We start from the raw sequence: 22,492 nt of genomic DNA, 5'->3' as shown, positions 1-22,492 counted from the left end.
GCCCTGCTGTCCTCTCCTTCTGCAAGCATTTCAGTGCCTGAAGCTAATCAGAGCTTGTATTCATTAAGAGCAACTGTTTCATTCCAGTGGCTTAATATTTGCCAAAAGCAAATGTCAATTGATAGGTTTGGTCCTAAATTACTATTATTATTTATTATTAATAATAATAATGTATTATCTATTTCTTGTACTGTGGTAGCGCATCAGGACACTAATCATTGACCGAGACCTTGCTTTGCTAGGCGTTGATCACACAAGTAACAAAAAGCAGGTCCCTGCCCCCAAAGAGCTTACAATGTAAATATAAGGCAAGAGACAACAGGTGGATGTGACAGCCAGATGGGGGAACACAAGGAAACGATTGATACTGGTCAGCATGGAAGTAGATTTCACAGCACACCAGCTGCCTAGCCAGGGTAAAGATCTTGTAGACACAAAGGCAGAGGAATCTTAAGGAAGACAATGAGGTGGTTTTGCAGATGTTTCCTGGGAGCTCCTCTCGTGTGTAAGGGCCTTGCACTTCTGACTGTGTTGGCTAGTTACATAGGTCTGGTATTATTCTGCTCCCTGATTGGTTCACTTGCATAACTACCAACACAGCACACGTTGTCCATATTACAGTCAAAGAGAAAACTCATAAAACTGGTTCGGTGGGATTTGTCCATGAGAATTGGCTTTAGGATCCGGGCCATGCAGAGGAAAGATGCTGATCGTGTTCATGCATGTAAATAAATCCAGAGTAATTCACTGGCAGTCATTAATTGCACCAGTGATTCCCTGGTACTCATCGTACTGGATTTCTGAGATGCCATAATGATGATTGCAGGATAAATGCCCAGACAGATAGAAGTGGGACTTACACACGCTGCTTGGGTGACTGTTACACAGTCATTCTAAGAGCATGAGACAGAGTAAACAGAGACTCTTCGAGAGGGTAGCTGTTGCATTGTTCTTTCCACACGGTTGGGTTTAGTTCACTTTGTGCAATAATTGATCTGTGCCCCCCGACAATACGGAGCCTAGAAAATAAAGAATGCATGGCCCAGTCCCCAGCATGCAAAGGAAGAACTGGAATGGGGCTGGGTGTGAGAGCCTCTGGTCTCTGCTCTGCCTGCTTCCCCATCCTAGACATTTTCTGACAGCCCTCTCAAAGGTGTAGTCCTTCCACGAGTGGTTCGGATCCAAGCCAACCCTGGTAAGGTAGAATGCCTGGTGTGAAGTCCCTGGCCGCAGTATCAACCCCGCCTGTTAAACCATTCCTCCTGCTTCCTTGTGGCTACCAGCTGCCCTGTGTATTTTGCACATGTTCAGTAGATTGCCCCCACTCAGGCCCCTGAGGTACCCTTTAGAGGAACCGTGTTCAGATCTGTCAGGAACGCAGCTGAGCACAGCAGGGAAGATTTAGGCTGCATGTGGAAATGAGGCATGTAATCCCAAAAGAGCAGAGCTGTGTGTGTCCAAGGTCACAAAGCACTTATAGCTTCCTTAAGACAGTGTCTCAGGGCAAAAAGAAGATGCAGGCATAGACTAGCCTAGGATCCTGTACCCACCCTGGGAGGGCAGTAAGAGAGACCACCCAGCTCCTGGAGTCATGTGATTACATGAACATCTTGCCTCTGGTTTTTAAGAAGTGTGTTTCTAGCCCTAGAGGCTTGTGAAGAAAAGCTGGAAAATGTGGACCACAAAGACTTAAAAAACAATAGCAAATAAAATAACCCCAAATTTGTTGTTTTTAAAATCTCGTGATGGGGTGGTGGGGGGGAGGGGATTCATGGTTCTTGAATGCTGGGGGGTAACCATGCTGGATTTTCCTTGTCTTGTGGGTGAAGTGCAGGACAAGGAGTCAAGAGATCAAAGTTCTAGGCCCAGCCATTCCACAGGATTACTGTGTGCACCCAGGTTGTGCACTAGAAATGTACAGATAATGTGGCAAGTCATTTGAATGCTGTGCCTCGGTTTCCCCTTCTCTAGAATAGGGATGATAATATTTCGCCAGGGTGTTATGATTAATTAATGTGTGTGAAATGCTCCGACACCCTCAGGCAGAAGGAGCTGCTGTATAAAGGTACAAAGTAGTATTGTCTGGGGTAGACATTTGTTGAAGGAAATATTCCCCCCCTTATTTCCCTTCTCCTTTTTGGATTCTTACAACCTCCCATGGAGAGTCATTTAAAGACCTAATCTTGCTCCCATGGAGGTCAATTGCAAAACTTCTGTTCACTCCAGTGGGACAGAGGCAGGCCCCATATCAGTGCCAGAAAGGGAGGCTGGCGTTCTTTAGTGACCCGTCCTGTGTTCCAGTCCGGTAGAAGCCATCTATAGGAAGTTCTATTCTGAAGACTTTGCAAAGGGCTTCATGCAGTTGAGAAGAGGCCCGTTAGCCTCTGGAAGTCTCGGTTGCCCTGCGTCATGCCCCGTATGGGCTGCTTCTGCACAAGGAAAGCAAACCACAGGCCAGAGAAACTTCTGAACCTAGCACAGAGGATAATGCACTTCAGTTAAGAAGCATTGTATTTACATTGGCTTTGACTCACTTTCCTGAGATCATGCTTTAAAAATATTGCCTGATATACTGGAATTACTGAACTTTCCTGATAATTATATCTGATTATTCAAATTATAGGCTGGGGAAAGAGGCGGGTGTTCAGACCCTATCTCCTCTTGAGAGTATTTCTCTGCCCATTTGATCCTTCAGGGGAAAAAGGGAATCAGTTTTAGGCTTATTGTATTCTCTGTTCTCCCTCCCATTTCTCTCCCTCCGTTCCCACCCACCCCAGCCCACCCCGCTTCCCAACCAAACAAGGGAAAACCAGCCTGGAGCTCTTCCTGACACGTGCCAGTCCCAGCCCAGATTGATCTCCTAAGACAGGAGTAAATAGGAGTTCAGGGCCACATTGTTTTGTGGTCTGAATGTAAAACAAAGAAAGGCCGCTTCAAAGGTGTTTGAGGGTTTTTTTCCTGGTACAGAAGGACACACCTTTGACTTTGGGGCCATTTCCTCTTACGGCTTCCCACGCCAAAATCCTATTGAAATCAATCAGAATTTTGAGTAAGAATTGATGGCAGGAGATAGAGCTTGGTCATACAGAATTGTCCAGATGGAATAACTGGACTAAACTCTGCCTTATGGAGGATCCCAGGATGAGGCCTGGGTCCTTTTGGAGGGATGTATGCATGTGTCCTTAGGTACCAGGTGGTGGCTAAAATAATTGGAAGAGAAGGAAGAACTATTAGGGGACATGTGGCTTTAAAATATGTAATTGGTGCCCAGGATAAGACCATCAACAATTTTCCCAACAAGAGAATTTGACTCTCTTCTTGAAAATTGTTCGAGTCTCATTTTCAACCCGTGATATCAGAGTTCAGGATGTTGGAGAAACACCGAATTTGTAGCTGGGTTTTGGATGGATGAAAAATTCTATCCTGTGGGGTTGGTGGAAATGATTGCTCTTTATGACTGAAACCTCAGCAGATTGTGACTCATTATATCCCTCGGACCTGTGCCTTACTGAGCCAGTTATTTTAGTGATCTTCATGCATGGTATGGGGCTATGGACACACTGATTCACTTGCCAAGCAATTTATAGTCTTTTTACATAGTCAAATGACCTTTGCAAGCTAAGTCCAAGAAATACCCTTTCCATTCCCCCATCTGTAAAATGTGAATTCTAATTATTTTATGCTCTGAAGAGCTCTTAGTACATTTAAGATTGTCCAATGCGATGCCCTCTCCAAAGGAGGTGGTTCTGTTTTGAAAATGCCAGCTGTGTGGGAACAAAATATCTGATCAATGTTTAGCAAAAATCAGAGGCAATTCTGGATCACGGATAATTGTTAATGAAAAATGCATAAAGGCCCAGGCCTAGGGAATTGTGGGATTTTCCATCAAAAGCTGTGAATAAAAATCACTTTCCCTAAGAAGTAAGACTCTTGCTATGTGATCCCTTTCTCAGACCATGGAGCCCATGTTTGTTGGAATGATTGTATATTTGACCAGCTCACTGGAATTTTTTTCATCTGACAAACATAGGGCTCAATTCTGCTCTTGGAGCCGCACAGTAGATTGCAGCTCTGATTTGCTCACCCTGCATGTGCAGATTCCAGTACGGGATACAGAACAGGTAGAGCGGAATCTGCATACATAGTGCCAGATCCTCAGCTGGCATATATCGGTGCAGCTTCATTGACTTCAGTGGAGATATGCCCCTTTGCACTAGCTGAGGATCTGTCCCACTCTGCCCTGATCTGAGAGTACACATTCACCTACAAAATTATTTCAAAAAAAGAAAAGGAGGGCTTGTGGTACCTTAGAGACTAACAAATTTATTTGAGCATAAGCTTTCGTGAGCTACAGCATCCGATGAAGTGAGCTGTAGCTCACGAAAGCTTATGCTCAAGTAAATTTGTTAGTCTCTAAGGTGCCACAAGTCCTCCTTTTCTTTTTGCGAATACAGACTAACACGGCTGCTACTCTGAAACCAGAATTATTTTAATTGATCGTGATCAACAGTACATAATTGTGCAGTTTACAAAACAAAAGTGCGACTGCTCCTTAAATAGTTCCAAACCCACAGGCTGGAATGGTTTCCCCAAAGGTGGAAGGGGAAGTATAATGCGTTGCTGACAAATTCCGACACTTGTAGTCAATGCAATCTGCAAGAAAAAGTATCGCCGCCATGGCGAACGGGTGGTTCTTTTGGACGGTAGAGGTGAGCTCGCGTACTTTTCAAAATCATGCATTTGAGGTTGGTAGATTGAAATATACCAGGAGAGGATGAGGCATGAAATAATAACAAAATTGCCACTATGAAAGGTTTATTGCGTTTCATCATTTGACCCAATAAGTGTTCAGTAGGTTCCAGGGGGTCATTTTCAGGCTAGAAATAAATCACATTCAGGGGTTTATGTAGCTAGGCTACATTGCCATAACAGCAAGTAACAAAGGCCAACATCTGCAGAGAAGGCAGGCTCTAAACATTGATTTTTCAAGAAGATTTTATTTACAAAATGGTAATTAAGGGATTTCAATTATTCCACTGAAAAAGGGCATCAGTACAACCCAGGGCTCAGGTGGCTTTTGCTTTCACAGTGACCTTAGCTTATGAACTGTCCCCCTTTAAACTCTGTTACCTTCTTGTGTTGAGCTCCTGTTGTCAATATCCCTTGAATGACTTACTACATGCGTGGTGTGTGTTAAACCCTCATCGGAGAAAATTATACATTGTAAATACATGTAGAGAAAGTTTTGTTCCTTCTCTTGGTGCTGAATTCCAGTGCATCCACCGGATTTCATTCTAATAGATGTCAGTCCCCATCCACCTGCTATTGTATACGCTGCATTGTCAGCTTTTGGATATCAAATGCAAGCAAGCTACCTATTGCTATGGCTGAGTAGAATAACTGCCCCTTGCAGGGGAGTGAAATAGTTCAGTGGCTTGTTATGAAAACAAAGAGGGGTTCATGGTCCCAGCAAGATCCTGCTGACATGACTGAACTGTGTGCGCACATTTGGGGAACAATCAGGCCCCTGTGTTTCAAGTCTTGAGGGCAGTTGGAGAACTTCACTGATCACAGGTCGAGGGAGCTGCACGCTAAAGTCTGTTAGTTCGCAGAAGCATGAAAAATAAGGAAGAACAAGAAGGTGGAGGGAGGGTCTAGATGTTAAGCGGCTGCTCCTCACTTAAAGATCATTTATGGGTTTGATTTTGTTTTGAAGGAATATGTAAAACCTGCTCTGCAGCCCAATTGCCTCTGCAGCATGGGACGTAGAATCCCTCCAACAGAGCACAAAGCCAGCAGTGGGGCATCATCATAACTCAGGCTCCTCTGCCGTGAGCAGGGATCATGCATTAGGGTCAGGCAGTCATATCCCACAAGATGGATTTGCAGCAATTACAGGGCAGCTGACATTGATGGACCTTGGTCTTTCCCATCTCATGTGTCTCGATGATTATTTTGCTGCTGCTGTGATTTTTCTCAGTGGTCCGTTCCATCTAGCTGGCGTATTAATAACTTGCTGATTCAGTGTTATAACTCACTCTTGTGTTGGTTATGTATGGAAAACAATACATTTGTAGAGGGGTCCCTTGTACAGCTCTGCGTGTTCTCCCGTTCCTCCTTTTATATCTTAACCCAGCCCCCAACACACACCCAAACAGACATAAGAACTGCCATACTGTTCTGGGTCAGACCATGGTCCATCTTGCCCAGTGTCCCGTCTCCAACAGTTACCTGTACCAGAGGTTCGGGAGAATGTACGGAACCCACCTTCTGGAAGTCACAGGTTTAGGGTTTCCCCGGCATGGAGTTGCGTCCCTGACTATCTTGGCTAATAGCCATTGATGGACTTATCCTCCATGAGCTTTTCCACTTCTTTTTTTAATCCAGTTATACTTTTGGTCATCACAACATCCCATGGCAATGAGTTCCACAGGCTAGCTGTGCGGTGTGTGAAAAAGTGCTTCCTCTTGTTTGTATAAAACCTGCTGTCATCAAACTATGTAATCCAGAAAAACCTGTCATTGGCCATTGTCTGCTGTTTAAAGCAGGGAACCAGGAATCAGGAAGCCACTGTGTTGTCAGCTTCTCTGCTGGCATAAGAAGACACAAGACCACAGAAGTGAATGGAATTGTACCTTCTGACATCAGCAGTGAACCTGGCTGCTGAGTTCTGTTCCCAGCTCTGACACTGACCTTGGACAAGTCATTTAAACTCTCTGTGACACACGTTCCCTATCTGTAAAATGAAGATAATCGTGCTACTCACCTCTGTAAATTGCTTTGAGATTAGTGCCAAGTATTGTTAGAGATGGATCTTAATTGCAACAGTGGCTCAAAGTGAAACTCCTTCAGACATTGGGAAAGCTCCTATCCCTACCCAAACTTTGGAGCTCAGGCCCTTCTCTTTAAGAGGGACCAACTGAAACCAATGATCCAAGAGCCCTTGAACTCTGGGAAGTTTGGATTTGGGTTGGGATTTAGATCTGAACCTGCAGCTTGGACACTTGTAATTATTATTATTATTATTTATATCTATATCCACAACGGTAAAATCCTAAAGAACCCAAAGGGCAGTTTGTGTACCATGAGTGTGTGCACGTTACATACTTGTGAGTACTTTACATGCACATGCAACTGTGTGTATGCTTGTGAGAGAAAATACATTCAAAGTGAAGGTTAGACTGCTGGTGTGCTGAGACCACTGCCAGTCCTGCTGACCTGGATTGTCTCATTGGTTCCTTGTAGTCCCATGCATCCATCTGTTGTTTCTCGTCTTATACTGCAGGCCCTTTGGGGCAGGGATTGTCTCTTTGTTCTGTTTGTATAGCGCCTAACACAACGGGGTCCTGGTCCATCATAATACAAATAAAAAATCATAATAATAATGAAATGGGCATGGATTGAAACTATATCACTTTTTAAGGCCTTGACTGTGGCTTCTGGAGTATGTGGGATGCAGCTTGCTGTCTCCTCCGTGGCCAACCAGTTCTGCTGCCTTGGGGCTAGGATATGGTGGAGCTGAAGCCCTGTCTCCTCGGCATGTTGTGCACCCCCTAAGGAGTAGGGAGGAGCAGTCCCTGTTTTCACTTGAAATAGACTGGAATTCTGCCTAACTCTTATGTGGGCAACCTGGGAACGGGGAATTTCCTTGCTCCCTCACCCCATATGACGGTCAGGCAGAATCTGAACCTATATCAGTAAGACATTCAGATACCCCGTTGATGAGCACAGGACAGCTAGATAGGAAGCCTCTCTATCTAGATATAGAGCCTCTCTACCTGCCCATTTTTAATGCATTGATCCCTGTGCTGTCTGGGCACCACTTTTGTCCTCCATCTTACTCCATCTTACTCATTTCTCCAAAACTCCTGTTCCAGGAGTTTTGGAGAAATTGTGGTAGGTCTGAGCCAGGCTCCAATTGCAGGATTTAAACCAGCTCCTGGCCAACCAGAAAGAGGGTTACATCGTGTTCTACTAAATATAAATCCATAGAGCTTAAAGCCAGAAGAGACCATTCTGGTTATCTAGTTTGAGTTCCTGCACAACACAGGCCAAAGTCTTTCACCTAGTGGTTCCTGCATGAAGTCCATCGTGTCTGGTTGAGCTAGAGCACATTGTTTAGAAAGACATCTAACTCTGAGGTAACGATTTCAAGTGATGGAGAATTCGCCTCGTCCCCAGTTCTTTCATTAATTACCCTCACTCTTAAAAATGGGCACCTTATTTCCGGTCTGAATTTGTCTAGCTTCCAAATGTGGGACACCTTTGGAACAACGTCACCACGCACCACTCCAGGCAAAAGCTTCTTTCTAACCATGCTGGCAAGTGGCTTAGAGACAGTTATTCATCTGTACAGTTGTCTCCAAGATAGACCATCACAAATACAGTCATGCTGGCCATAGCATGTGGTCGGAAACTTTTTGAATGGGCGATTGCCATGCATCTGAATGCTGACTGGTACATTCCTGCCACCAACAAAACTGAAAAGGCTCCCACAACTAGTCACTCTAATCTCTGCGTTAGTTACATCGCATTTTCTCCTGATCAGGAGCGAACCTCTTTTTGTATGTGTGCACATGCTGATACCTTTCCAAGTAGGCCCCTCTTTTTCTTTGTGCCGCTGAAGCAGTGAAGAGGTTTCCTTCACTTTGGAAAGCTGAGCTCTGGTCACTGGCCTAGACCTCTGACCCGAGTGAGATCAGTCATCTTGATTGCCTGTGAACCAAGAGACAGCTTGTGAATATGCTGCTTTTGAATGGCTGAGGCCTCCTGTTCCTCTCCACCCCCACTTCAGATCGGCGTGGTGTGAATTGACAACAACGCAGCTCCCCACTTTTATCAATGCCTGTCAGTGCATTGTGCAAAAATTTGATTGAGCTCTCAGCTCACTGAGCATCTTTAGTGGCCAGCAGAAAGCGTTCTGGCATCTCATATCGTCTGATGCGTTAATGTTGCCATCAGTCTGGCAGGAGCGGAAAAGTTTTCAAAGAGCAGATGTCCCGACGTGACAGATTTTCTGTTCACAGGGAGAAATAAAGGGCACTTGCATATTTCAGGCATTTCGAGCCAGAACCACTCTGCTGCTGTGTGAAGGGGAGGGGAATGTCACATAGCAACTAGACATTTTGCTTTTGTTTAAGCTTCTTAATAAAAAAACAACAACAAACCTTTGGGAAACAGGGCCAGATTCTGCCCCAAATGACACCTGCTGCAGCCTCACTGATTTTGATGGGGATTCACAATGGGCAAAAGCAGGCAGAATTGGTCCCATAAATATTTAAGAGGCAAACTGGAGCTTACCAGTGGCCTCTTCAAGGAGCAGAGCCTCATATTTGATGAATTATCATTTGACTTGCTGCTAATAAGCCCCTTAGAAGTTAGGCATGATAGAGATTACCATGGTGTAGGCAGGGCGCTGGAACAATTTGTATAGTGGGGGTGCTGAGAGCCACTGAACCAAATTGTAAACCCTGTGTATGATGGAAACCACTTCAAGCCAGGGGGTGCTGCTGTACCCCCAGCACCCCTAGTTCCAGCACCTATGGTAGGTGCTTCCACCGAGGATATACAGGGTCTTGACAGTCCATTTGTGATATCTGCAGGTCAGGTTGTGTTTTTTTTTTTTTCTATGTGAGTGTGTGTGCGTGAGAGAGAGAGCGAACCTTATTTTGAGGTTACTAGTTCCTTATATAATTGTACCTTATGGAAGTCCAGCGTTTTTTCCTAGGATAAGCACTCTGCCTGCTTCTCTGCCCTCAATTTCTACACCTCATTAAGGTTTTTAGATGTTGCTGAAAATGTAATAATTGTATCGACCCACTGTCTGTGACCTAGTTCAAAGTAACACAACATCTGTGGCCTCTGTCGATCATATTTAATGGCTCTCTTTGACCCTAATCATCTACCACTCACAAACTCGCACTTATAAACCTCCAGGAAAGAAAAGTTTTAAAAAGTCTCTAAGACAGAGGTTTTAGCTGCATGCTGTTTTCAGTGTGCACAGAATCTTATTTCTTCAGACATGACAGTCTGCTCTAGGAATGTTAGCTGCTGGTGTAAAATCTCACAAGCTACAACTCAGTTAGGAAGTTTAGTTATTTCATATGGCAGAACACAGTGATATCAGGGTCCTATTGGTAAGGCATATGGTGCCTGTGAAATATCACAGGGTATGCCTACCCAGATCCTGATCACTTAGCATCCCCAGGGACCTCTTGGACTGGAAGTTCTAGCATCTGGATAACATGGTTTGGTTTAAAATGGCAGCTAATCACCTCACACTTTGCCCTCTGAAATGCTCTCTGAAAATACAAGAGAAAGGGTCAGGTATACAGCGGCTATCTCACAGCAATTGTGTTTCCTGCCCTTTTACTCTGCTAGCATTCCGCTAAAATAATGTGCCAGCAGACGTGTTGAGACAAGCCTCTTTCTAATATTGAAACAGCCAGAGGCAGATCCAGTTTTAATGAAGATAATATAATTTCATCTTGACTGACAACATGACGCTGGCTGGAGAGTAGGCTGTTTTCCATTGGGGGAAGGGAGATCTGGGTCAAATTCAAGGCGCTGGTCCTATTCTTTAAGGTCCTTCATGGGCAAGTTCTTGGCTACCTCAGAGAGTTTCTTTCCATTCATGACTTACAGGACAGCTGCACTTACCAAGAATGTTGATGCTGTTCGTGCCTGGGATGAGACTTTTGGTAGGCGGTAGTAGGGGTGCAGGCAGAGAATTCTGTGGGTCTCTCTGCTGGAGATGATCCCAAGTCCTGCTCTGTGGCTGTGCAAAGGCCATCTTCTTATGCAAAAGCCTTCCTGCAATGACAGGAGTCAAAGAACAAATAAATACAGAAAACACCTCCAGGGAAGAGTACCTAAATCTAGCCATGATGAACAGGATCCATTATGTGATTCAGATGTGTTGTGATTCTTATTCCTGTATGCTGCATCTAGGTACTAGAGAGATGGGTACATTGTAAAAAACGTAGAGAGAGACAGTTCATGAACACTGAGGTAAATCAAATAACCCCTCCAAGCCAGCATTGAGGAGTGTTGGCAGACCATTCTTGGGCAAGCCTGCCACAGCTCGAGCTGTACCTGTCTGTGGCTAGAGGCAGACCTCAGCCCCGCACTTTTCACCAGCGCTAACGATAAAAGAAACAAATGTTTTTAATTTCAAATTCAACCTGTGATTTGTATTGCTGTACTCTTCAGATTCCACTTTGAGAACTGCTATTGCTCAGCTTTTATTATATTGCTGTTCTTCTGTGACACATTCGAGACCACCAGCATTTGACTTCGGCAGTAAAGTATTTCACCGGTAAAGAACAATAAGCCGCCTGCTCTAATCTACACAGCCTGTTTAGCATTACGACAGGCGGCCACAGACGGGACTTGAATTGGATGCAGTGCTCTGATCCCTTAGGCAGAATAGGCCCTCTTATGAAGGGTTGTAACTATGATCTTGGCTTGAGGTTCATCTGACTTTTTGGGGGCACTGCATTCTTGGTAGAGTGTGCATCCGAGGCTGTGGAATCTCCCACCACCAGAGATCAGCAAGATTACCAAGCCCTACCATTTCTAGGTTATGATGCCCAAACCCTCTTTCCCCCAATAATGCAGCTGCAGAAAGACCAAATCACATTCTTTTGGAAGACAACCCCCGAGTGTGGGTCCACTCAGGGCAGCAGAGGAGTTGAGGGAGAGGTGGGGAGTTTTGATCTCTTTTGCTGACAGTGTTGGTGTGACTCGTTTAGGTATCTGACATCTAGATACTGCTGGGATTGGTGAATTAGATATGAGTTGGAGGCTCTTTCACATGCCATCTGGTGCCAAGGCATAAATTAGAAACTGGCTGATTGCAAACCCTGGGATTAGATCAGCATCTTCCCCTCTGGTGTCATGCGATTTCCTCAGCACATTGCAACAGAGAGTTGGGTTTTTGTTTTCAGAAGGCTGTACACATGTCGGAGAGCAGGGCACGAGGTACAGGTCTGGTTAAATAGGGGCCAGTTCGTAATGTTTTCAAAGGCTCCCCACTACAGGAAAATCTCAGGGAAGACATCCAAACCACGGACCATCTAGAGCAGTGGTTCTCAAACTAGGGCCACCGCTTGTTCAGGGAAAGTCCCTGGTGGGCCTGGCCAGTTTACCTGCTGCGTCCACAGGTTCAGCCGATCGCTGCTCCCACTGGCCGCAGTTTGCCGTTCCAGGAAGCGGTGGCCCTCGTTTGAGAACCACTGATCTAGTGAACCACTGCCCTCTAAGAGCCTTCTCTGGTGGGGCAGCTTTGATTCATTCCATGTCACTGGAAGCCACAGAGTGGACGGCAGACTTGGACGTTGACCCTGAGTGCTGTTTTGCAAGTGGCCATATGAAAAAAGAAGGCTATAGAGTCTGCTCCATCGATCTGAGCAGCCAGCCCAAGAATGAAACGAAAGGACAGTGAGGTGTGAACAGAGCCCGGGCACTGCTCCCGCCCCAACCCTGACTTCCCACTGCCCTCCACTGTCTCTCTTCCTACATTTAAAATGTATATTAAACCCAGCTATAAGTCAGTGGAAGCTAAATGCTTCCCATTGTTTCTGTGTCGCTGTGTCTGCAATCGGGAGGTTCCGCGCTCCCCTCTGCTTCAGAGCCAGCCTGGATAAGGCTGTTCCTAGGTACACAGATGCCCAGCGAATTCATAAGAATAATCCCAATATTGATGCTGCAGACGGAAGCAGCATTCGTGCTCCTTTCTCACGTCTTCTGTTTTATGCAAAGCTGCGAATACAGCTTTTGAATTGCATAATCCCGCCTTTGCACCATCTGTCCTTGTGGAAATCATCTCTTGTTGACACAGTAGAGCTACAGGTTGGGCCTTCTTTCCCCCCTTTCCTTTTTCATTTAATCAGCTCTATTGAGCCTCTGGCTACGAAGGGAGTTTACGGTTTGATTCGCTGAAATCACCATATCAGCTGAAACCGTCCTATTTCGTATTCCATTTACAATGTTTCCAAGGAAACAAAGGCCTAGGACATAAATAGATGGCTGTTAAACATTTGCTCATGTGCGCCAGTCCTGATGATTTGCAGGGCAGAAATATGAATGTTAAATCAACAGCAATAATTAATTTTAGTACGGGAAGACCAATATTTTGTTACAATTAAAAGAATCATTCATTATGATATACAATCAGACAATGTTGGGTTATTTGTAATTTACATTTTCTACTTACGGTTTTTCACTGACATAAACAATGCGCCTGATTCTGACCTTACTTAAAGTCATGTAATTTCATTGACTTCAGCAGAGTTACTCCAGATTTTCGCCAGCGTAACTGAGACCAGACTCATCCACACTGTTTCTTTATCTCTAACGTTCACCCTCATGTAATAAAATGTTTTTTTTTAATGCCATGATCTGGTAGTAAATGTGGATTTGGTTAGATTTGGAGCATTTCTTACATACCAAAGGGTCTGTGTGTGTGTGTGTGTGTGTGTTTGTTTCTGCTTGAGGAATCATTTATTGCATGCTGACTTTGACATATACTGTACAAATGTCACTGAAACCCTGAGACATTATGATCCAATGAAAGTTACTGCTAAGTTACAAGTGAGCCAACGCAAAACCATTCAAAACCTGTCAAATGTACTGAACAGAACTCAGGAAATCATCATGAGAACAACCAGGCAAATAAGCATAAATACAGTGCAACAGGTATGTGGCCACCACAATGTATAACTATATCATGTGATACAGTGGTAAGCAGAGTTTACATACAATAATGAATGAAAAATGTCCTGTGTGAAAATATACACCCAGCAGGATTTTGTCAGGTGATGAGAAACATCCAATAGAACATGGTAAGTTAAAATGCCAGTTCAAGGGTTAGTAAAAATATTTCCAACATTGTCCAGTCCTGGCTGATGTAAATGTACCGGTAACTTCCCAACATCAGCTAGGGATGGGGCTCAGGCACTGGGTTTAGCACCATGTCTGAGCTTTCCCAGAGTGGGTGGCTGGATCTGTGCATTTGGTTAGGGCTCATCTTCATCAGAGACTTATGTAAGTTACATCAATGGTTTAGAATTTGCCCTTGAATGTGAGATAGAAATGGTGTGAAGATGCCATACACTCTACCTCTCCCACCATATTGAAATGATTTCATAAACATGTTCTTCTCCCTTTCACGCCTTCCCAGTCAAGGCCCCATGCTGTGGGAACCTTCCTCCCCCACAGAGAGGAGGCTGGGATGGGACACTCTTCCAGATCCCTTCTGTACTTTTTTAGCTGGCCAGAGGACTTTGCTGGAGTCATTTACCCACCGGGGACCGAGTGCCTGACTCACTCCCCGGGCCCCTAGTCAATTCCTTTTGCACTTGAACTCAGATCTCCATGTTAGTGCCTGACATCAGCCATGAAGATAACTTGTGGATGCTGTTCAGAGAGGTTTGGCTCTATTACGAGCCTCTGGTGGTCAGTATTTACAGTGGCTAGTGTGACCGATTGATAAAGTGGGGGCCAGTCAGTGAGATTTCTAAGTGGATGGATATTCCCTTTAACTCTGCTTACATTCCTCCACACACACAGGGCTGTGTTCTCTCATTGATGAGTTCAAGTAACTCCATTTAAGGCTAATGGAAGGTAACCTTATATATATAAGTATTTTAGTATTCTAGCTGTGGTCCAAAACACTTCAATTTACAGCAGAAATTACAATTCAACCACAATTTACAGCAGTGATTTGTACTAGTACCGTCTCTTATTTTTTAAAATAAGTGTTCCAGTATTTGCTCCCATGCAACATATTCTCAAGCTGAGCTTAGCAGGAATTTACATCTTCAGAGCAGGCTGAAAAAAGCATCAGCTTCCCTCTTTTTTACACAATAGTAACTGGGCTAACGCAGTTATAAATATATTTTGTTTGGCACCTTCTTGAGCTACTGCATCAAGGTTGTTAGAAGCAACTCCAGTTTATTCGAACTTCAGAGGCTGCCTGCCAGTTCCTATTAGGTAGCAGAAAGAACATTGTAAGAGTACAGTGACCCAGGGTCTTTGAAGGCTGATGTATTGGATATTTACTTTTAATTTCTTTTTTTTGTTCCAAACTTGATTTTTGAGGAAATATGTAAGAGCTTAAAAGACCAGAGCATGCATTGTCTGCCTCCCTTTGAGAGCTGAAAGTTACTAAAATGCTGTTTTGAACAGTAAATAGCAAAATAGGCAGGTTGCTAGTAACAAGTGTGTCTTCTTTTCTTTTCTTTTTTTCTTTCTGAAATTGATAGTTGCTGGCTCTGTTTGTCTGAATCTGGGCAGCTGTTCCACCCCATTGGATATGAAATTGTCTCAGTTATAAATGGCCCTTGTCATAAAACCGTGCAGTTCTTGAAGCAACAATTCACTTCAACTACCTGAGGTGTAAATGGAATCTAATTCTTCTTATTACCACCTATCCAACGAACAACCATCCTGTCACGCTGGCAGGATTGGGGCACTAGCGTCAATGAACAGAGCCACCACCTTTTTAGAGATTTGGAGCATGACCGGGTTTTTTCCCCCTGCTGAAATGGTTGTGACTGAAAGCCCCTAAACCAAGAAGCAGCCCCCCTGCCCCTATCCCTGCAGTATGTTTGAAGAGCAGTTCCAATGATTGCAGTATGAAATCGGTGCTTTCAAACACCAGCATCAGAAATGCACATGGAGGTTTTGTGAAAACCGGAGAACAGGCTCGCAGGCTTTGGATTTCGGTTTGAAATGATCAGGCTTTTCAGCACACAAAGGCAAAGGATGAAGCTACAGCCCCGCAGGATAAGTGGGCTAATCCTAATGTTACCCTAAGACTGCAATAATGTGCTATAATACAATTACAACATCACCAGAGGGCTTTCTGACTGGGGTTGATTAGACTTGGCTTAAATTTCACGGGCTTTGCCTTTGCCAGCTCATTGTTGGTAGCTATTTCGATAATCCTTCCTAGCCAAGTTAACACCATGTGAATAGACACAGGGACCAAGCAGGTGTAGGGCCCAACTCTGCAAGGCACCAAGCACCTTTAACAGCTGAAGTTGGCACCAGCTGAGCTCAGCACCTGTCTAGAGGCTCTTACCTTCTTGCAGAATCGGGCTCTTTAGTGGGACTAAAATCTTACCGAAAGTAGGGCTCAGAATTCACACTTTCCCTGTGCTGCCTTGCATACTCACTCTACTGAACTCGGATTGCTTCCCTCCCTCATGACCATTTGTGATCATGAAGCACCATTCTCATCTCTAGGCTGAAATAGCAAATGACTGGCAAATATCTCAGGTGTAAAGAATTGTGCTGAAAGCAACTCAGCTGAGCTTGGGGGGCCAGGGCAGACTAAGATTCCACTGAGAAAAGGCAGGTTCTAAGCAAGAAGATGAATATGAATCAGATTTGAGAATGCCACCTTCCTACCCTTCCTTGATACTTGCCTGCTTATACAGCCGAGGATTGCATTCTCCTGTTCTGCCCCACAGCATTGCACTGGGAACCCATGTTCCATGACCCCTAAGTCATTCTCACAGTCACGGCTCAGTGTAGGACACAGTTGCCCATCCTGTAACTGCGACCTACATTGTTAGTGTCTCATTCTTTCTCCACAGCCTGGGGCAGCAGCCCCTCGGGGTGTGCCTCTTCCCTTCTGACTTTAATTAGAGGCGACCACAATCTCTTTAATTCAAGACACAAATATGCCGCCTGGTTACAAAATCAGGATAATGTCTTCTCCTTTTCCTCTTCCTCCTCCCTGGGCTTTTCCTTTTCATGGAATCATCAACTTGCAGATGCAGGGTTGGGAGCCTATTTATAGCTCCTGTTTGGCTCAGCAAGCAATGCCAAATGGGATTTATTTCAACGGTCCCACAGTCAGCCTCAGCTGTTTGTGACATCTTTTCAGACCCGGCCGGATGGACCTCGCTGTGGCGGGCAGGTGGGATTTTGAAGGGGCCAAATATTTCTGGGAAAGCGCTCGGCTCAGAACAGCTTGTTTTGTTTTGTCGGCCTGTATTTTTAGCACACTCACAATCTACGGGATCAGTCAGGAGGATGAAGCTATCTACCAGTGCATCGCTGAGAACAGCGCCGGCTCCACCCAAGCCAGCGCGCGCCTGACGGTGCTGTGGGCAGATGGGTTGCCTGGTCCCCCGCAGAATGTGAAAGCTGAGACCGTCTCCGCAACCACCGTCCAGGTATCCTGGAGCGAACCTCTGCAGAACACCAAGGAGATCATCGGTTACGTGCTGCACATAAGGAAAGCTGCAGGTATGGGACAAAAACCTGATGCTCCTTCTCCTAGGTACTTGAATATTATGGTGATGAGGGGCATGTAAATGACTAGATAGAGAGATGATCAGGTTATCTCATCCCTGTCATCTGCATCTCCCTGAGGATTAGTCTTTGTATGCAGGTCAGCGAATAGGAGATAAGAGTAAGCAGAATATGAGAAAAGTTATACCAAACCTTCCATATAGCCTAATAGTTAAATATAAGGAACCGAGTGCTGGTATTTCCTCTGAGAGGGAAGGGAAAGTGAAGCTATATGGGCCCAGTCCAACTCCCATGGTGAGCAGAATCAGGCCCAGGCAAATGCAGTTCCTTGTTTTGATGCAAAACTACGACTTAGTAAACTGTTGCTGCAGCATTTGTCTGTCCGATCATTCCCTCTTAGGCAAAGCTAATGTCTCTCTGCTTTCCCTTTCTTGTGCATTTCAGACCCCGTGGAGATGGAATACCAGGAGGCTGTTAGCAAAAGCACCTTCCAGCAGCTAGTGACGGATTTAGAGCCCTCGACCAGTTATAGCTTCTATATAAAGGCTTATACCTCCCGGGGTGCCAGCAAAGCCTCTGAAGTCATGGTGGTGAGCACGCTGGGAGAAGGTAAGGAGACCTAAAGCTTGAGAGATCTGATGCTGGGAAACCTGCGGATAGCAACGCCATTTATCGGGCTGATAAATGTACTTGAATATTTTAGATCATGTCTTCTTATTGTTCCCCCTTTTCCCTGCTCTGTATTGTGCCATAGGATGTTACATAGAATTCAGCTGTCGTCTTATGACAAGGAGCTAATGGAGTTCCTTATCCTGGCAGTATTGGACTGGCAAGTCAAAAACAGCTTATGCTCTGTCTGATCTCCGACGCTACACAGCCTAACATTGTGTAATTGGAAGTTGTTGGGGGTTCTTTTTTTTTTTAAATGTAGCCTTTCCTGTGTTGGTTGTGTGCCCGGTTGCAGGTGAAAGGCTCTTTATTGTTTATAATGTACCAAAGGAGAGTCTTTTGCAGCAAGTGGGGTATGTTTGTGGATTTTCTCTCCCCATCTAAATACACTACAGAGACCTCTGCAATGTTTTGTGCTGTGCAATGCCAGTGGCTTCCTCACACGGCCCTTTTGTTCCCATTTCTCCTTCCCCGGGGTCCTTCTCTGGAAAATGAGTGAGTTCTTTTGATCACCTCAGTGGGGCCTGACTTCATGCTGCCTCATGCCTAGATTTCCGCCCCACCCCCACCCCAAATTCTGTGTGCAGGTCTTGCAGGATCAGGCCCTAGCGATGAAGGAAGTAAAGGCTGTTCGCCAGGTGGTGCTCTGGGTCTCAGTTTGGAGTCATTGGGCCAGATTTTCAGCTGGTGTGAGCTGGGGTAGCTGCTTTGAGGGGGAAGATGAGGTAGAATAAAACCAGCACACCTGCATAGAGGGGATCCACAGGTGATATAGAGCGATTGGAGCTGCTCCTGTGCCACTCACTTCCTGGTTCCTGGCTCAGGGGGAGAGGCTGGGGAAAAGGTTGTGGCAAGGGTAGCCCTACGCTGGCAGCCAGCTACATGAGAGTAGCGCTCTCAGGCTCTGGATGCCCCATTGAAGCCAATGGGAGTTGAATGCCAGCCCGTCTCAGGATCAGGCCAACGCTGCGTTGTAACCTTAAACCACTTGTTTTAAACAAAGACTAAAGTCCAGGTCCTCCAAGGTATTCAGGTGCTGAACTCCCATTGAGGCTCTGGGCCTAAACCCCTACGCATGAAACAAAGGTCTCCGTGTCCCCAGGAGCCAAAATACTGTAGTAATGTGAGCACAAGGTCTGGTGTCTGCAGCCGTTCCTGAAGAACCCGGTATGTGTACTTTCTTTGGATGACTGTGGTTCTCCTGAGGGCAGCTGATTAACAGCCCAGCACAGCGAATCCTTGCTTTTCCCACCGAACAAGAAGCTTCCCTCCCAGCCACAAAGCCCTGACCTGGAGCGACCTCATCTTTCAGTTCGACCTCTGGGGCCTATTCGTACCTTGGCCTCTCTGTGGAGGTTGCCAGTTAGTGTCCCCAGTGTGCAAATGCTCTTTGTGATGGGAGACACTTGTCCACAGGAAACTGGACAGAAATCACCCAGCCCTGTTTAATAGGCCACAGTCGTGAGATGCGATAGCTTTCAGTCACTGGCCGTGTGCAGGAGGGTGCAGTGTTTTCTGAAGGGGCAGATCTCTGAGCATTTTAGGCAGTGGATGCCCATGGTTTATCTCAACGGCCTCTTCTTTTGTGTGAGACAAATGCATAGGAGGGGTGTGTTTTCCCTCAAGAAAGCACTCTGATAATGAATTTGAAATTGAAATATCAATGATATGAGGAGAAAGGGCCTATTTCAGATATAGTTGAAATAGGGCCATTGACTTCAAGTTGGTGAATCAGATCTCAACTTGGCTTTCAGTGGATGTGAACATTTGCTGTAGTATTTAAGTAAAAGGGCTAATAAATCCTTGCAATGGAGCGGGCTGGGCAGTTACCCTTCAAGGTTATTCACTCAGCATTCTGAAGTAAACCAGTCATCCTTTTAGCTTGGCTTTCCTTTCAACGTAGAGAGAGGGGGTGTAAACTTTAAAATCCTTGACCCAAAGCTCTGAGTTCAGTAGCAGTAGCCAGCAGCCACGCATGCCTCATAAAACTTGGTGTTTTTTGGACAAGGTTGGGGCAGGCTGGGTAGGGCTTTTTGACATTATTCCCTTAAATCAGCACATGCACGTTTACGTATTTTGTATCAGGGTAATAAATTTCCAGGCTCTTTGAAGCTTGAAGGCATCCTTGTACAGCCCTAATGTCTTTAAAAACAACATCGCCCCATGTAACAAAGATTAACCACTAAGCTGCAATTTGTAATGGACAAATAAGCCTTGCTAAATACCCCATTCTCCCTCCACTGAGCTTAATTCACTTCTTTTTTTCCCCGATTGCTGCTGTTTAAAGGGGCTCTTGTCATCTAGTTCATCTGTAAAATGTTGTTCTAAAAGACTCTCCTAAGACAGAAATGTTTTTGTGACTTATTTTAAGTTCAGTGACACCAGGTTTGTTTTGTTTTGGGGAGGAATGACGACAAGGAGAGACTTAGGGTATGTCTACACTGCGATAAAAAACGCGTGGCAACGAATCTCGGCGCCTGAGTCAGCTGACTCATGGCCATGCTGCGGTTTTTTTACTGAGGGTAGTGTAGACATACCTTTCAAACGCCAGATTCTGAGTTGCTCTGTTCCTGCGCTTGGTGGAGAAACAGAGGGGTGGGGCAGAGGTGGCTTTAAGCCACCTTTGCTGTCTCCAAATTCTAGGACAGCTGAGGCCTGCTCTACTTTCCACTCTGCTTCCCATAGCCCTCTCAGGACAGCCAGTTACGTCTCCCTGACTGAGGATCGGACCTGGTTTTAACACCACCTAGAGCTGCTGCTGCTTTAAGTTTCCGCACTGACATAGGGTCTTTACTGGACTTTACACCAGTGGAAAATTGGCATTGTGGAGCTCCCGCCTGCCACACCCAGCTGTTTTCTGTTCAAGGATAAAATATTCTATCTAGCAGGCTGAAAGGAGCTGCAAGAACAGAATCTGTGGCATCCCAGTTCCATAAAACGTAGAGCACTAGACTTGGATGTTCACTGAAAATAAGACTGATGCCAAGTTTATGTACAGTGGAACATGTTCATAGGAGTGCTTAAGTGGCTGTTTTGGTGAAATCTTATTGGTGGGAGAGGACCTATGCTGTACAGGACTGTAAGTATCTGCAGAAGAAATGAGTGTGTTTGTCTATTAAAACTGACTAAAATTACTGTGACAGGAAAAATATGTTGTTTCCCCTCCATACAATATTCCATGTGCAATGTCTTATCTGATGCTGTCAAGTTTCCCCCAGGATGGCTCTGTCATCCTGACTCAGGGACAGAGGAACAGTGATACTTAGTGTCTCTGCCACTAGGAGACGTATTAGATGTGCTCAGAATCCTCTGTTTTGGCATGTCTGTTGCCCGTTCCTCACAAAGCCGCAGCTTGCCAAGCTTTATATCTTAAACAAGATAACAAGATGAATTTTGCCCTGGCTTACACTGCATACAACCCCATTGCAAACTATAGGGTCCAGTGCATCAGGGCAAAACGTATCCCAATAACTTCTGTATAGATGTGGCCATTGCAGTTCCTAGCCACAAGGTGAATGTCAGCACAATACAGAATTATTATCTGGTAGAGATTTTTCCAGGGTGTAATATGGTGAAGAAATTCAGTTCCTTAAGAACAAGGCTACATAAGAGTATGGGGCTCTCTGCTTCTTGATGCAAAATGTGCTGAGACAATTTGCCTGAACACCAAACAGAGAGACACTACTTGCAGTGTAGAAGTGAGCTTTGCTTCACCTGGAGGTTATGGGTTAGGCCCCTGAAGAAGCCAGCCTGAGCTTTCTGGGAGTAAGATGAGTTGGATTTGGCCCTTAATTTGTAGACAAGAAAAGATCCCATAACAGGCGTTTTAGTGGCTGGCCCGAGACTGGGGATGTGGCTGCTGGGCACTGACTTGGACTTATTTCAGATTTCGATGCCCGTAAATGCACATCTAACACACAAATGCTGGCAAATAGCAACAAGCCACATATAGTTGCCTCCTTCAAACCGTTCCTCCAAACTCCTCTCATATTTTCTATCACTACTCTCAACTCTGATGCTTTCCGCTTCTTTCTTTGCACCTGGTCATATTAAAAAATGAAAAAGAAGAAGAAGAAAATACCAAGGAGGGAAACCAAATAAATGATCTGCATCCTTGGTAAATATCTGGCATTAGAGAAATCTTCCTCTCTGTTTTCCGTTGTTCATGCTTCAGCCCTGTCTACACCACACCTGGTTCTCATTTCTTTTCATGTCTCTCTTGTTTGAATTCTAAGCTCTTCAGGGCAGGGACCTGATGTAAAGCTCTAGGCATAGTAGTAACACCATATTCAATAATGTGTTGAGAAGTGGACAAACGATCATGCGATGGAGAGAGGGGTCTGATAACAAGACTCTTAGAGCTCTTCAGTCCAGTCCTGAGCTCCCGTAAGCCAGTTTTACATCTGCGTGACTCCACTTATTTTGGTGGAGTTACTCCAAATATGCACTAGCATAAGTGAGATGAGGATTGGTTGGGCCCGTTGTCCCAGGCAGTCTACAGGCAGGTGCAGGAAGACAGAAATGCATTGGGCCATCTTCGGAAGGTTTTCTTCAT

The 22,492-nt window shown here is 45.1% G+C and overlaps 1 protein-coding gene across 1 annotated transcript in view; it reads left to right on the top strand.

The window, feature by feature from the left end:
* Nucleotides 1–22,492, top strand: part of IGDCC3 (immunoglobulin superfamily DCC subclass member 3) — a 184,800-nt gene that overhangs the window by 142,068 nt on the left and 20,240 nt on the right. The window contains exons 8-9 of the mRNA XM_007053528.4: nucleotides 17,015–17,262; nucleotides 17,713–17,877. Coding sequence (XP_007053590.3) covers nucleotides 17,015–17,262; nucleotides 17,713–17,877 — 413 coding nt within the window. The remainder of the gene's footprint in view (nucleotides 1–17,014; nucleotides 17,263–17,712; nucleotides 17,878–22,492) is intronic.

Source organism: Chelonia mydas, chromosome 10, assembly GCF_015237465.2.
Source record: "Chelonia mydas isolate rCheMyd1 chromosome 10, rCheMyd1.pri.v2, whole genome shotgun sequence".
Lineage (NCBI taxonomy): Eukaryota > Metazoa > Chordata > Testudines > Cheloniidae > Chelonia > Chelonia mydas.
The sequence above is the reverse complement of the archived record's forward strand: the minus strand, read 5'-3'. Positions and strand labels throughout refer to the sequence as shown.